Source organism: Dipodomys merriami, unplaced genomic scaffold (genome assembly GCF_024711535.1).
Source record: "Dipodomys merriami isolate MVZ:Mamm:240054 unplaced genomic scaffold, mDipMer1.0.p SCAF_7, whole genome shotgun sequence".
Classification (NCBI taxonomy): domain Eukaryota; kingdom Metazoa; phylum Chordata; class Mammalia; order Rodentia; family Heteromyidae; genus Dipodomys; species Dipodomys merriami.
Genome location: NW_027206290.1, coordinates 53,693,375 through 53,708,981, shown reverse-complemented (window position 1 = coordinate 53,708,981; position 15,607 = coordinate 53,693,375). Strand labels below are relative to the sequence as shown.

General features: G+C 36.3%; 1 protein-coding gene across 2 annotated transcripts in view; it reads right to left on the bottom strand.

The window, feature by feature from the left end:
- The window catches only part of Ralgapa2 (Ral GTPase activating protein catalytic subunit alpha 2), a 315,000-nt gene that overhangs the window by 178,268 nt on the left and 121,125 nt on the right, over nt 1-15,607 (bottom strand). For both annotated transcript variants that reach the window (XM_070006662.1, XM_070006663.1), the window contains 2 exons: nt 11,029-11,119; nt 9,779-9,952 (listed from right to left, as the gene is read on the bottom strand). In XM_070006662.1, coding sequence (XP_069862763.1) covers nt 9,779-9,952; nt 11,029-11,119 — 265 coding nt within the window. The remainder of the gene's footprint in view (nt 1-9,778; nt 9,953-11,028; nt 11,120-15,607) is intronic.

Below are 15,607 nucleotides of genomic sequence, written 5' to 3'. Positions count from 1 at the left end.
TTGATATTTTTGACTACCTAGAGCCTCTGTATTGCTTAACACAGTACTCAATTATCAGTCTTCAACAACATTTAACTCATACATTCATATCACCTTTCTAAAAAATCTTCATCTGACTGCCCCCCCTTGTCCCCACGGAATGATGCCCACCTGGTTTTCTTCTGGCTGATTTGTCTTCATCTCACAAACCTGTGAATATTCCCTTCCTTGTCCTACTCTCTTTTTTTACCCCCTCCTCCTACTCTTTTCCTATTCCTATAGACAAAATGCCACACAGATTTAAATGCCATCCATATAGTCACATCCCTAGGTGCCCATTTGTGGTACTAGGAATCAAATCCAAGGCCTTACAAATGCTAAGCAAGAGCTCTCTTCCACTGAGGGACATTCCTTTCCCAGTCAGTCTTCTAAAAACAGTCTTGACAGTTTTAAATATTTAGGGGTGAATGAAAAGGTGATGCCTAACAGGCGTCATCTCTGGTGAGTTTCACCATGTTTTAAAGAACCTCAGTTAAATGACATGGCATTTTGAATTTTTGTTGGAGATAGGTTCTCATTCTGTACCCCAGATTGGTTGTCAATTCTCAATCCTCCTGCCTAGGCCTCCTGGGTTCTCAGATTACAGGTATGTGTCACCACACATGGTTTACAGTGGCTTTAACTCTGAAACTAAGCCTCCAGGGAAAAGATTCTCCCCAAAGACTCTCCTATTCAGTGAATAAGTAAACTCTCCTTTAATCCCCTTGTTTCCAAGAAAGCATCTCTGCACTGAGCTCTTAGTAGGATGAAAGAAGCAACTGTAGGAGATGAAAGTATAAATATTTTATTGGAATTTTGGTTTTGTTTTGCTTTACTGAGGTTTGACTTGCACTTGCTAGTGGGCTCTCTTAATGCTGAGCCATACCTCCAGCCTTATTTTTGCTGATTACCTGCTTTGGGGTGGGCTTAGTGAGCTACCACTTCCTAGTCTTTTTTTTCCCTCCTTGGCAGTACGTGGGTTTGAACTCAGTGCCGCACAGTTGCTAAGCACAATGTTTATTGTCTCATTTACTTTACAGATAGGCTCTCATGTTTATGCCAAGCTAACCTGAACCATGATCTTTCAATTGAAACTTCAAATGTAGCTAGAATGACAAATGCATAAACCAGCTTTCCTTAGTGGAAATGGGGTTTCCCTCTGTTTTGTCCCAACTTGCCTTTACCCATGATCATCCCCATCTCTACCACCAGAGTGGCTAGGATTCTAAAGGTAGAGTTACAGGTGTAAGCCACCATGCCCAGCCAATTCTAAGTATGTTGTAATTCATAATTTGATTTCTCTCTGAACTTGGTAATCCATTTGAAGTCCAGTTTTTAGTTTCTTATTTTTCTTTTATTATATAGTTATTCTTATTTATTTTATTACAACACAGTACTGTTATAGTTACAAATCAGGCATTTGTTAAGACAAAAGATCAAATATTTGTTAACATTCTGTGTGTTTTAAAAAATAATATTTACTGCCAGGTGCCAGTGGCTCACACCAGTAATCCTAGCTACCCAGGAGGCTGAGAGCTGAGAACCAAGATTCAAAGCCAACTGGGGCAGGAAAGTTCATGAGACTCTTATCTCCAAGTATCTCCAAACAGAAGTAGAGCTGTGGCTCAAACAGTAGAATGCTAGCCTTGAACAAAAAAGCTCAGAGACAGCACGTAGTCCCTGAGTTCAAGACATAGGATCGGCCACAAAAAAATGTTTGTTAAATTTAAATTCAAATATATGTATGTATATTCATTCAACTGAGATTGTCTGTATTGTAAAAATAGTTCCTTTATTAACATTTATTTCTATTTCATCAACTAATAACAGTTACTATTAAACTTTTCTTCTAAGGCTATGGTTTTATCAGATTTTTTTTTGTAATTCTGTCTTTTTTTTTGTTCCATGTAGGTGGAGGCTATGAAGTTCATATAAATTCAAAATTACCACTCTACTAATAATTTCTGCTTCAAATTTGTGGCTGGAATAAATTGAGTGAGACCCGTGCTCTGTTTTCCTTCCTTTAAACAACAACGACAACAACAAAACCTGTGTCTACTGTACTGGGTGATTTGCTTTGATTTTTATTCTTCTCATACGTTGGGCTTTCCATTTAAGCCACCTTGCTTTGATTATCTTTTGGGTCGGTGGTGGGAATACTGAGTTGTGTCCCACTTCTATCATTGCCCTTTTCTATGCTGTCATACATTATTCATTTGTTATTAATGTAACTATTGCCCAATAAATCTACATCATAAGAAAAAGATAGATTTATTTCTAGGCAATTATCAATCCTCATTGAGTGTGATCTTGATTATAGATGTTGCTGTGTTTTTAATGCCTCATCAGTAACACTAAAGCACAATCTCTGATATGAGGAACCCAAGCAGAGGGATCAAGGGCAACAAAGGATGGAGGGATGAATGTGAAAGGAAGCAAGAGAAGGTCCAGGATGGCTGCAAACAGTTCTCTTATTAGTGATGAAAAGACCTCAAGACAGTGAAACAAATAGTGTCATGGGTAGGCCTGCTCCTTGTTGGAAAATATGTCTGTAGCTCCTACAATAACATCACATATCCAATCAAGGAGACACAACAATATTCAGATATCTAAACTAGAATTCCTATTTGCCATGCCTGAAGGTATAGAGAACAAAGGCTTAGTCATGGACCTTTGCCATTCTCTGACTGACTTTCATAAAGCTTCCTCCTCTGTTTAACTACTGTAAACTTAGTGCAGTATCAAGCATCTGTTAGCCTGAAAAGGCATGTCGAAGTAGTGTTTATGAATCAACATGATTCTCCAAGTGAACAAACAGAGTAGGTCACTTCTCACGAAAAATGTCATATTCTAATACCATCAGAGAGCAGAAGAATCATGGTTTGAGGCCAATCTTGGCAGAAAGTTAGCCAGATCAACTCAATAAACAGAGTAGGCCTGGTAGTTTAACACCTATTATCCCAACTTTGCAGGAGGCACAGAATCAAAATTCCAGGCCAACTCAAGCAAAAAGTGTGAGCCCTTATCTAAAACAATTTAAGGAAAAAAGGGCTTCAAGCGTGGTTCCAGTGGCAGAGTACCTGCAAGACAAATGCAAGATCCTGAGTTCAAACCCTAGTACCACCACCACCACCATCATCACCACCCAAAAAAAAAAAAAAAAAGCCATATATTGCTTTTCATCCCTTGAAGGAGAAAAAGAAAACCCCCAAACTAAATCAAATCAAATCAAACAAAAAACAAACAAACAAAAACTAATTGATTTATAGCTTTGCTTCATTCCCTACTACAACCTGGAAAGTGCAGTCATACAAAAGAGAAATTGCCTCCAGCATTCCAACAACACTGGAGCTTTGTGGAGTAATAATAACTCCATGTAAACATTGGAAGGAACCTCATCACCTGCACCTCTTTGCCACCTGCCAGTTAACAAACATATCCTATTACAAAAGGATCCTATAGAAAAAATGTTTCAATCCTGTTTGCACTTAGAATTCTTGCCTCCACAACAAAAATCCTAGGCATCATTTCCCATCATGTTATCAAAGTATGTTGAGTGTTTTAGGAGTTTAGCAATGATTCCATGTACTTTTTTCAATATGATAATGAAAGGATTTTAATGAGTTGAAATGTTTTTGCCCCAAATTAGCCCACTGATGGCATATGTAACAGAACAGATGCTGACATTTTACATGTAGATGGTTCCCCAATAAAGCACTTAATTAAAAATGGGGATTTGAGAGATTTCAGAAAATTTCATGTTCACCTCCCAAATATTTAGTTTTTCATTAGCAAGCTAGAAATCGTAGACTAATAGCTTTTTGTTTCATTATTAATAAATGCTACAGATATGTTTTAAAACTTTTATTAAAATGGGAACTCTTACAAACAGGTAAAATTATACAATCTTTCGGTAAATACACACAGGATTTTAACATAGAAATACAAAATTTAGGACTTTGAAAATATGTAAAGCATTTTGCCCATGAATTAAGTCTTAGTAACTGGTAAAACTTATGCTTAATGACCAAATGGCTTTCTTATATCACTGCAATTTTATTTAGCCTTGGCAGTGTTAAAGAAGTTCTCTTTTGAGTTGAAAACTAAAAGGCTGTAGCTAAACATTTTAGTTCTGGGAACAGAAGAACCAGCCTGAACCTTATAGGTCAAAATAGAGAAGCAACAAGTTGGCATTGTGGTGCCCAGCACTGCAGACTGACCCTTCTGCTCTCTTCTGCTTTCCATGGACAGCCACTGTTCACTTTAACGATTTTAGAAGGTAAACTATTTATGCTACTGTAGCTATTATTATTTCATGATATCAAAACTAATCAAAGCATGGTAGAAGTATGAAAAAATGTGTGTGATATCATAGAATGTTGAGAAACTGTTCCTATAAAAAACATTTCAGTGGCAAATAATGAGATGTAATTAACATGCACAACCATAGTTAAAAGTGCAAGTAAAGGATTTCTATAAGCAAAATTTGGGTGCAGGACTACAATTAATATACTAAAAGAGACTTTGAAACTACCTTCATATTTATTATTTTTAAAAGATTAAAAGTTAATTTCCGCCGGGCGCTGGTGGCTCACGCCTGTAATCCTAGCTACTCAGGAGGCTGAGATCTGAGGATCGCGGTTCAAAGCCAGCCCGGGCAGGAGAGATGACCGTGAGACTCCTATCTCCAATAAAAACCACCAGAAAACCGGAAGTGGCGCTGTAGCTCAAGTGGTAGAGCGCTCGCCTTGAGCTGAAGAGCTGAGGGACAGCGCCCAGGCCCAGAGTTCAAGCCCCACGACCGGCAAAAAAAAAAAAAAAAAAAAGTTAATTTCCATTTTTGGCTAAACAGTAATTTCCAGCTTATACCTATTTGCTTATTGATTAAAGTCACTTACTGAAGCTTCTCTTCTACCATGTATTGTCCAAGCCTCTCCTTCTGGAACTGATATTTTATTAGGGGAAGACGGGGCTGGGAAGGTGCCTCAATGGCATGTCTTGCATGCATGAGACCCTGGGTTTGATTCCTCAGCACCACATAAGCAGAAAAAGCTGGAAGTGGTGCTGTGGCTCAAGTGGTAGAGCACTAGCCTTGAGCTGAAGAGCTGAGGGACAGCGTCCAGACCCAGAGTTCAGGCCCCATGACCGGTAAAAAAAAAAAAAAAAAAAGTTAGTTGAATGGTATGTATTACCATTTAACAATAAGCTGACAGGAATCTGGAAAGAAAAGAGCTTCATAGCTGGTTTTTACCAGTTCAGGTCCTTAAAAGCCATGGAATTCTGACACTTTCTCTGATTTAAAAAGTTCTAAATTTTCCTGAGGTTGAATTGATACTTAGTCGTTTTTATTCTCTCCTAAGAAAATGTCCCTACTCTAAGACATAATTTTTATTTTTTAAGTTTTTTTTATTGAGTAGTTGTTCAAAGGTGTTTAAATGCCATTAATCAGGTTATGAATACAATGAATCTTGATCAATGTCACCCCTTCCTTTGTTCTTCTCCATCTTACCCATCCCTATCCACAAGTTACTTAGTTCAATTCTTACGTTGACTATAATGACTATATTTATAACTTTTCATCTCCATACACAGTTCTTTCTAGAAGAGTAATTTAAGTTTTTAAAATTTCTTTTTTCTTATTTAAGAATTTTATCCCTCTCGAAGTGACTTGGAATATGATGTGAGGGAGGAATTCTATTTCATTTTTCTCCTCATTTGACTAAACAGTTGTCTCACAGTGATCTGTTGAATAGAACATTCTTTCATTTACAAACCTAGAAAGCTACATATCACAATTCTATGCTTGTGTAGATTCTCTTTTCACTTTATGTCCCATTCTTATTAGTCTATTTGTCTATTCCTATGTTTTAACTTTAAGTAAATCTAATGGCATTTATCACACTATTTGTGATTAGTGGGACATATGTCCTATCTTCTTCATAAACTCTTAAGACAATAGTGTCTATGACTCATTCATCTTTTTATTTCTCAAAGCATCTAAATCAGTATTTCTAGATTACAAGCTTACCTGTTAAATAAATGATGAGCTCAACAAGAACATAGACTAAACTGTAGTGTCATAACTGTCACAGCCCCAAATTACTGCCTTAACAGAACTAACCTTATTCATGTATTAACTGTAATTTTTTTTCCTGTACTTTTAATGCATTGGCATCTGGAGCCTAGCGAATCTGAGAGGGACTACCCTTCCAGGTTTAGTTAATTCCTAGAGACAGCAAACACCTCACCAGGGACCATGCTTTTCATATGTAAATGAACCAATCCAAAGCCTACCCTCTACACTTCAACCTTTAACTGGCTCTAATCTTTATAAAATCAATTCCTTCCTGCCCTAATCACTCCAGGGCCATGTCCCAGGCTTCTAGACACAGCCCCAATTCTCCAAAGCCCATGGAAATCATTCATACCAGCAATCCTTAAATCTGCTGACCCTGTTTTGCCTTACTTGTCCTATGGACAAGTCCTATGAAGGTTGTTGCCCACATTTTGTTTCCTCTGCATCTTGACCAACCCTGAAGACTCACTGTGTGGCCTGTTTCCACAGACTTGTGAGAATAAACATTTGCCTTCATAACCTTCATTTTGTGTCTACATGTTTTAAGAAATCAAATTAAAACACATCCATGTATATTTAAAAATGATTGATGTTGGTATAATTTGTGAAGGGGAAGGGCAAAAACAAACCTTTTAAATAGGGATACAGGTGGACCCATTGCAACAATGAGATGTACAAGTCCTTATGTCGAAAAACAAATTTTACAACTTTGGCCAGGGAAGGTGGGGAGAGGTTGGGAAGGGATGGGAAGAGGAAACAAAGGAGGAGGCAACAATGCTTGATAAGAAATGTACTTATTACCTTGTCCATGTAATTGTAACCCCTCTGTACAGTATTTTCATAATAAAACATTAAAAAAAGATGCAAAATAAATTTGGCTATAATTTTCAGCAAACATGAAATAATCAAAATAAGCAAGCAAATATAAAAGTAGGCTGTTAAGATGGCCAATTTTTAAACAAGGCATTTAGTATTGTAGAAATAGCTTTTTATTCTAAACATTTGGTAACTGGTAGGACTGCTCAAAAAAAAGGGACAGTTTGATTTTTGTGTATGTATATTTTCAAATTTAAAACTTGCTAGGCTCTATCACTGAGCTATACTTCAGTCTCATTCAAAGTGATTTTTTGTATGTCCTAAAAATGAGGCTAACATGACTTTTATTGTATTCACTTATAAAGAAATTGTTCTCTTTAGAACAGAAAGTTAAATTCAGGAAGTGTGATAATCCTAAAGTCTTATCACATTACAGTTTGTCCTTTCTACGGATAACAAGCTGAACTATTGAATAAGTGTACTGATTCTCTATTTTAGTATTTCAAAGAAGTATTTAGAAGAGTTAATCACCACACAGAGTATACCATACAGAATTACCTCATACAGTTTATTCAACTGAGCCATCCAATACATACTCTGAAATGAGATCAAAAGTAATCTTTCTCAAACACAAGAGAAGTAATTGTCCAATTTTCTTTCCCTCAATAAAAATAATTAAACCTGATTCATGTTTAAGCACATCAAATGATGAAGATTCAGTATTGGATCCTTACTACTATGATGATAAATTTCTCTTGGATAATCTGTATACTAGACCTAAAGAAGATACTTATTTCACAAATGTATCAATACTCAACTATGTCAAAGGGCTTTACAATTGTAATTATAACCAAAATGTAATTAAAAGGAGTAAACACAGATGGCAAGAAACCAGTTTAAACTACAAAACTTATGTTCTAGTGGGATAACATGACTTTCTGGATCTTAAGCTCTTCATCTCTAAAACAGAAATGTGAAGAGTTGGCCTACTTATTAAACAGAATAAAAGAAGGTACATCAAAATTATTTGTGAACTACTAAATCCTGTATGCTTATAGTATTTTTATGCAACATCGTTACCTGTTCTACATTTCACACCATTTTATCTGTTAATTTTGTCACATTTTAATGTTATTCTAACAAGAATTTCAGAACATGTGAGAGACTTTGATAACAGTGAAAAGTAAAGTTTGTTTGATTTTAAAAGCCTCTATAAATAATTGAGGGATTTGCTCCCCCATGTGGTATGGGAAGGATTGAACCTAGTGCCTTGTACTTGTGCTCTATAATGTCATTTTTGCCTTTACCCCTTTTGTTATTTTATTTTTCTCTTTTTGAGATAGCATCTCATTACCTTTGCCTAGCTGGCCTCAAACTTTCAATCCTCTTGCTTCTACTTCTGGAACACCTGGGATTGCAAGTATGCATCACCATGCTCAGCTAATTTTAGAATTTTAATAACATTTTTAAACTTAATGTACTTTTTTGAGTTTGTTGTTTTATGCAAGATGTATGCACACATGTAAGATGTAAGTATGAATGTGCTACACCAGGAAAGACTTGGCTCTTGTCAAAATGTCACACATTGTCAAATGTTAGTGGATCATCCTTGCTCCTTAGGAGGCTAAAATATTAAGGACTGTGATTCAAGGCCAGCTTAGACAAAAAAAGTTCACTAGTCTCCCACCGCCAAAATAAACAGCAAAAAAGCAGAGCTGAAGGCTCAAGTAGTAGGTCAGCAGCTGACCAACCAAAGCTGAGGAAGATTAAGACCATGAGTTCAAATCCCAGTAACAAGAGAACAAGTAAACAAAACAAAAACAACTCACATACTGAATTCCTTAGAACACACATCTCTGTTGACACTTATCAAACAAAGCAAAACAAAAACTCATCTCCTTGGTCTTTGTGAAGTTTACTTATCCAGGTTCATACAGGGTTAACGCACTGGTGCACATGCAAACAAACTCGAATTATGAATAGCTAAGACTACACAGAGCTTCCACTATCCTGCATACCTAACTTATTCCTCCAATAATTCTATGAAGTTGAAACTATTGCTATTTTTACAGACAAAAAAAAAATTGAAGGACAGAGGCTCAATAACTAGTTCAAAGCCACCCAATAACTTCTTGGCAGAACCTAACTGCAAACTCAGAAAGTTTCCATGCAGGAATCTTAGAAACATAATACTGAAGAAAAAAGTTGTAGAAAAAAAAAGAGTATGGCAAAACAAAACGAAATGATGTGTTACTTGAAAATAAAGATATACATGGTAAACTAAAAAGAAATGAAGGGAATTATGATAATGCCAAACTTGGGCTAGGGTCTCAGGATGCCAAGAGAAGGCTAGGGGCTTGAGAAGGATACTCAGAACCTCATTTTTCTGAATGTTGTTCCAGTTCTTAATTTGGGTAGTAGGGCACCGGTTTTCATTTTATTATTGTAGTTCATAACCCACATATACATCACAACTTATATTTTTCAAGTACCTTATAAAAATTTTTAAAATACTAATCAACAAGCTACCCAAATCCCTTCATTTGAATTCATGATACATGTAAGTTGAAAAAAAAAAATCATTGTTCTGTTTCCAGAGTAGAGAAATCTGATTATGCCAGGCAACTTCTTCCCGGTTTTCATTAATGTGATGGGCTTCCTCCCCTACCTGGCCACTGTTTTAGAATTCCTCTATACAGGATTCTAAGAATTTTATGACTGAATATGGACAGGTGGTTGGAGCTACTACTCCAATTTAACTGGAAGTAGCTCTGCCATGATCATTGTATAAAGAAATCCTTAGAGTTCTTCCAACTTGGAAACTGGGAGATATCCCAATCTTACAGTGGTGCCTCTTTTCAAGCATACCTGTTAAGTTTGAAGCATCAGTTGGACTTAGTTGTAACCAATGGCGGGCATCAGAGTCAGCCACATCTGTGGGAGTGTTCAGTTCTGGATCCTCTTCACATGTCTGCCATGGGCTCATAGACAGCTCTGCTTCATTGTTACAGCCCAGAGCCATATCACTACTGGTACTTTCACCTGACATAAGAGAAGCAGCACAGTTTGAGGCAACAGCTAGCTAAATGACCTGTATTCATGCCACTAAACATTTGGACATTTGATGCAACAGGGATTATTCAAGGGTATGGGCAAAATCTACAGAACTTGGTTGGGGGTCAGGTGGTATCTATGTGGGATTCTTGGTGAACAAGCTAAATCTTCCCAATACAGGGCATTAATAGGCATTATGAGCTCTAGGATATGCTACTCAAGGGAAATTCTTTTCAAACCTTATATATATTTAGACCCAAGGTATATCATCTAAGGTCATTTGGGGATGAGGTATTCCTCACAACTGATTTTCTACAATTCTCTCCTTTAAATACTAAACATTTTAATTTATCATAATATAATTATGATAATCTATATAGTCAGTTCTGCTGCTTGAAATGTATCTCATAACAATTTTATGTGTTCATAAAATTGCAAAGAAAATTCATATTCATTGGCAAAGAACTTAAAGCTGTCTTAGGAGACTAATCTGTTAGGTCTCAAATTTCATCTTTCATAGAACTCTAAGCCAACAGAGAGAAAGTAGAAAATGGGAAGAATGTATCTGCATCCAATTAAAGGCCACCTTGGACACAGGAGTTGTTTTACTATGTTACTATGAGAAGAAAAGTGGCATGAGTATCCACATACTTTATAGTATACAGTAACCCATCTTAGGATTCTAAATTATCTTAAAGCGCTTATGCCACTGACTTCAATGTGCTTCTGAAGCTTTGTACTCTGATGGGGAGGGAACTTTCTGTGGAAGACAGACTGCCTCTGTTTGCTCCCCTAAACCCTCAGCCCCTCCTGTTTTTCTCACCTGGAAAAAGGCCCAGGGATAGAAAGACAGGCCTCTCTGGTATAGGCAACTGATTAGAACTACTTGATTAACAGATTAACTTTATATCAATTCTGTGTTCAAGGTAAAAATGTATTCCATTTTGCAACTGTGTCTTTCTCCATTTGATAAAATAATTACTTGAGTTAGAAAAGAAAAAAGAAAAAAAGAGAAACACAGCAACTCTGTAGTTAGTTATATACAGAACATTTCCAGTACTTACTCTTCTGTCTTTCTCTACACTTTCCTTGTGTCTGTTGCAAGTCATCCTTCAAATCCAGTTCAGCGGGGCTGCTGCTTCTTCGAACTAAGATCTTCAGACAAAAAGAAATATTCTGTTTATTACAGGACAGTTAAAAACTTCACAAAATTTGCTCACATTTTAAAAAAGAAACAAAAATAATAGTAACAAAACACTGAATGTTATTTGTCCATCTGAAGGATATATGTTCACAGACTGCTATAATTGAATTATCTATTCCTCAAGATTTGAAACTTTCATTTATACCCTCTATTTTGTCAACAAGCATCCAGTTAATAGAGCTACTAAGAAAGGATGCCAAATTCAATGAAAGTAATTTACATTCAAGTTATATTTGTTCTGCTGGCCAAACACACATATATAGTGAACACAATTCTTCAGAAGACCTAAGTTTTCCATGAATGGTAAGTGCACAGGCAAGGTAAGTATAAACTCCACCCAAACTTCCAAAGGTCCACTCAGTGCCTTCCTAGTTAAATGTGCTATAGACTTCCCTGGGTACAGCTCAATACTGGACCTTATGTTAAATATTGAGGGTTGAAAAGTTAAGAGATAATCTGTGTCCTCTATAAACTTATTTTTTGTTTGGAGGGACAAAAGATAGACAAATTACACAAGATAATCACAGTGTACATAACCAACATATTCAAATAAACTCTCTGAAAGGTATGAAAAATAAAGTGTTACCTTAAAATCAGCTGACAGTTACAGGAGAGCTGTTCAAGAAGGCAATAGACATGAAGTAGTAGAGGGAAGGCAGGAGGGGACTCAAGGCAGGAAGCACGGAGTGTAATCAGCAAGTTCTATGTGCAGGAAAAGAAGCTGATTATAGCAGGCCATGCAGGACAGCCAGGGGAAGAAGGAAAAGATAAGAAGAAATGCAGCCTTTCTAAAAGAGGCAGCTGCAGGGAGCATTCAATATGAGGTTTATGACTTTTGACCTAATATTGACAAATGAGCAACTAATGTTCCCCACAATAGCTAATTGTGATTAAAATTATGTGAAAGATAGGTACAGTAGTTATCTGTGTGATAGATTAGAGTGAAGAAGAAAATTGCTGTGCAATTGTTAATGGCGATTCAGGAATGAGGCGATAAGGTTTCTGATGGTAGAAAAGGGAAAGAAAAGAGAAGTGCTATAGCATGGAGGCTAGCCTTCTCTGCAGGTATATATGGGAATGGAAGAAAATCAAATCACAAAAGGCTATAAATCTCAAGGATGATGAGAAGAATGCTGACATGTGCAAAGAGGGAATGAAAATGGGAAGTTTAAAAGATGAAAGAACTGGAAGAACTTACAAACACTTCTAGCAATTAAATTTTTATCTTTGGCCTGAAAATCTGAAGAGAATGTTTTATAAGCAGGAAACAAAACTTCATGAATAGTGAGACAGAGAATAAAGCTAGGAATGAAGATACAAATCTAATGTCCTCCAATGTAGATTATATAAAATAAAACAACCAAACAAACAAGTTGGGATTCAATAGGCCAATTAAAGGGATTAGCATGCCTTACAAATGAATGTAAACTTACAAACAGGGAAACAAATTAAAGGGGAAACAGGATGTATAATTAAAAGGCAGAATAGTTACCAAGCTAAAAAGCCATTGCTAAAATATTTAGAAAACTAACAATATGAAAGTTATTACACATCCTTAAAGAAGGCATATATATGTAGAATATATACATATATATATATATTAAATAGAAATGTGTCCACGATAGTATGTAAATCGCAAAGCAGGCTCTTCAGTTTCAGATTATATAAGAGACAAAATACCTTCCAACTATAGAATTAGACATAAAACATTTGGTGCAATCTGGGGCTCACATGAACCAAATCACCACAAACTCTAAACTTCCTCTTCAAAAGTGAACAGAAATTAGAGCAGTCTTGTGGGGCATCATAAGGGCAAATCCAGTATTACTACTGCTAGTATGGCAAAAAAGACTGAGGTCCAAGATTAAAATATTACTCCCTGACTCAGGGAAGAAACAAATATAATGTCCTGATGAGTCAATATCACTTTAGATACCCAGGTCTTGGGTATATTGATATCAGCCAGCTAAGAAGCTATAATCAAAGCTCACCAAACATACAAGGAAATAAATCATCAAATATAAGAGTCTCAGAAACAGTATTAGACCTCCAAAGGATGAGAATTTAGAATCAGATTTAATAAATATTATAAAGAAACAAAAGATGAAATCATAAAAATAAACAAGCAATGAAGAGTTATAAGACATACTTGAAAAGATTACATTTGAACATGGAATTAAAAATACACTTGCTAAAAATAATAGGTCCATAAAGAGTAAACAAAAGAGGTTTATTTTACTGACATGAAGCAGAGTTGATGAATCAATCCAGAATGCAACCACAGTGCAAATATATGCTAGAGACATAGAAGGGGGAAAGAGACAATCTAATATATTTCTATACAGAATTCTAGGAGAGAGAAGAGAGAAACAAAGAGCAGCAACAACTGAAGAAATTATTACTAAGAATTTCCCCAAGATGAAAAAAGATAAGCATCCACAGATGTATAGAACATAGCATTCACCCCAAGACAAATGGGTAAATCAAAGAAGTAAGCCTGTACCTAAACATGCTAGAGTGAATCTAAAAATTCAAGGACAAAGAACACAAGAAACAAGGATTAGACAGTATAGACAGAAGATACCTCAATATCATGATGAAAGACAAAAGAAATAAAACAAAAAAGACTAGCTCCCAGTAGAAGGGGAAGAGAAGGGATAAAGAAGTATGAGGCTGGGTGCCTACACACTTGAGATCCTACTCAGGAGGCTGAGATCTAAAGTAAGATGTTGAAGCATGGCTAGGTGCAGTGGCTCATGCCAGTAATCCCAGTTATCTGGGAGGCATAGTTAAGAGAATTTAGGTTTATGACCAACCTCCACAAACAGGATCAATTCCAAGTACATGAAAGACTTCAATGTGCAAAACTGGAACACTTATAGAATATAGAGTAATACTTTTCCCCTATCTAGTTGAGAACTTAAAATAGTCCACACAATCCTAATCATACAAAATGATAATATCAAAGTGAAGAATTTCTCTTCATCAAAGGACATCACAGAGTGAAAACAGACACACACAGTGGAAGAAAATACTTGTTATATACATAACCAAAAGGGGATCGGTATTCACACTACATAGCATAAATAAAAGAGAAAAAGACAAACCAATAGGGACATGACAAAAAGACTTTAACAGGCACTTCACAGATGAAATACAAATTGACAATCTGAAGAGAGTTTAAACCTTACAATCTGGGAAACGCAAATAAGTGATCTTATTTTCAAACTTTGAAACATAAACATTTTTAAATCTAAAAAGAAGTATTAGCAAGAACGTAGATGAATGAGAACTTTATACACCACCAGCAGAAATCTAAACGATGCAACCACTTTGGAAAATAGGTATTATTTATAAAGAAGACTATTCAGTTTTTTTGATGTCATCAAGAGAAAAATCTTAAACATGTAGATGTTGATACATACAGATACATACAGGAATGTACATAGCTGCAGGTTTCATAAAAATGAAAAGCTCTCTGAAAACAATCTAAATGTCTATTAACAAATAATGGAAATCACTGGTGGTATATCTACAGTAGAATATCTATCATATATCATAGAAAACTTGATCATTAGTGCTACATGGGTAAATCTTAGATCTATATAACTGAAGCCAGATGCTGGTGGCTCATACCCACAATCCTAGCTACTCAGGAGGATAGGGGTTCAAAGCTAGCCCAGGCAGGAAAGCTCATGAGACTCCTATTTCCAATTAACAGCCAAAAAAACAGAAGTGGAGCTGTGGCTCAAAGTGGTAGAGCACAAGTCGTGAGTGAAAGAGCTTAGGGACAGCATCCAGGCCCTGAGTTCAAGCCCCATGATCAACAAAAGAAAAAAAAAAACAAAAAGAAAAATATAACTGAACAAAGCAAGGATACCACTATATAACATTTTATTGAAAAGCTCAAACATAAAGAAAAATTGAAGAATATATTGTTTGGAGATAGATCCACAGCAAAACTATAGAGCAAAAGAAGAGACTGCACAAAGCCAAGGCTGTATCACTCTTTCAAAATGACAGTAGGAGGGAACAAAAAAGGAATCTAAGAGTCTAAAGCAACAGCACAAGAAATGCTCTAATTCTTTCCTTTCTTTCCTCTTCTTGTTCTTTTTTTGGGGAGGGAGGGGTTGGTTGTGGTTGTGGTTGTCTGGGTCTGGGCACTATCCCTGAGCTCTTCAGCTCCAGGTAAGCACTCTACCACTTGGACCACAGTGCCACTTCCGGTTTTCTGGTGGTTAATTGGAGATGGGTTTCACGAACTTTCTTGTCCAGACTGGCTTTGAACTGTGATCCTCAGATCTCAGCCTCATGAGTAGCTAGGATTACAGGAGTGAGCCACCAGTGTACAGCAGAAATGCTCTGATTCTTAAACTGGGTAATGGTTTTGTGGGTATTTACTTAATTTTTGAAATATAGTATATACATAGGTAAGTGGG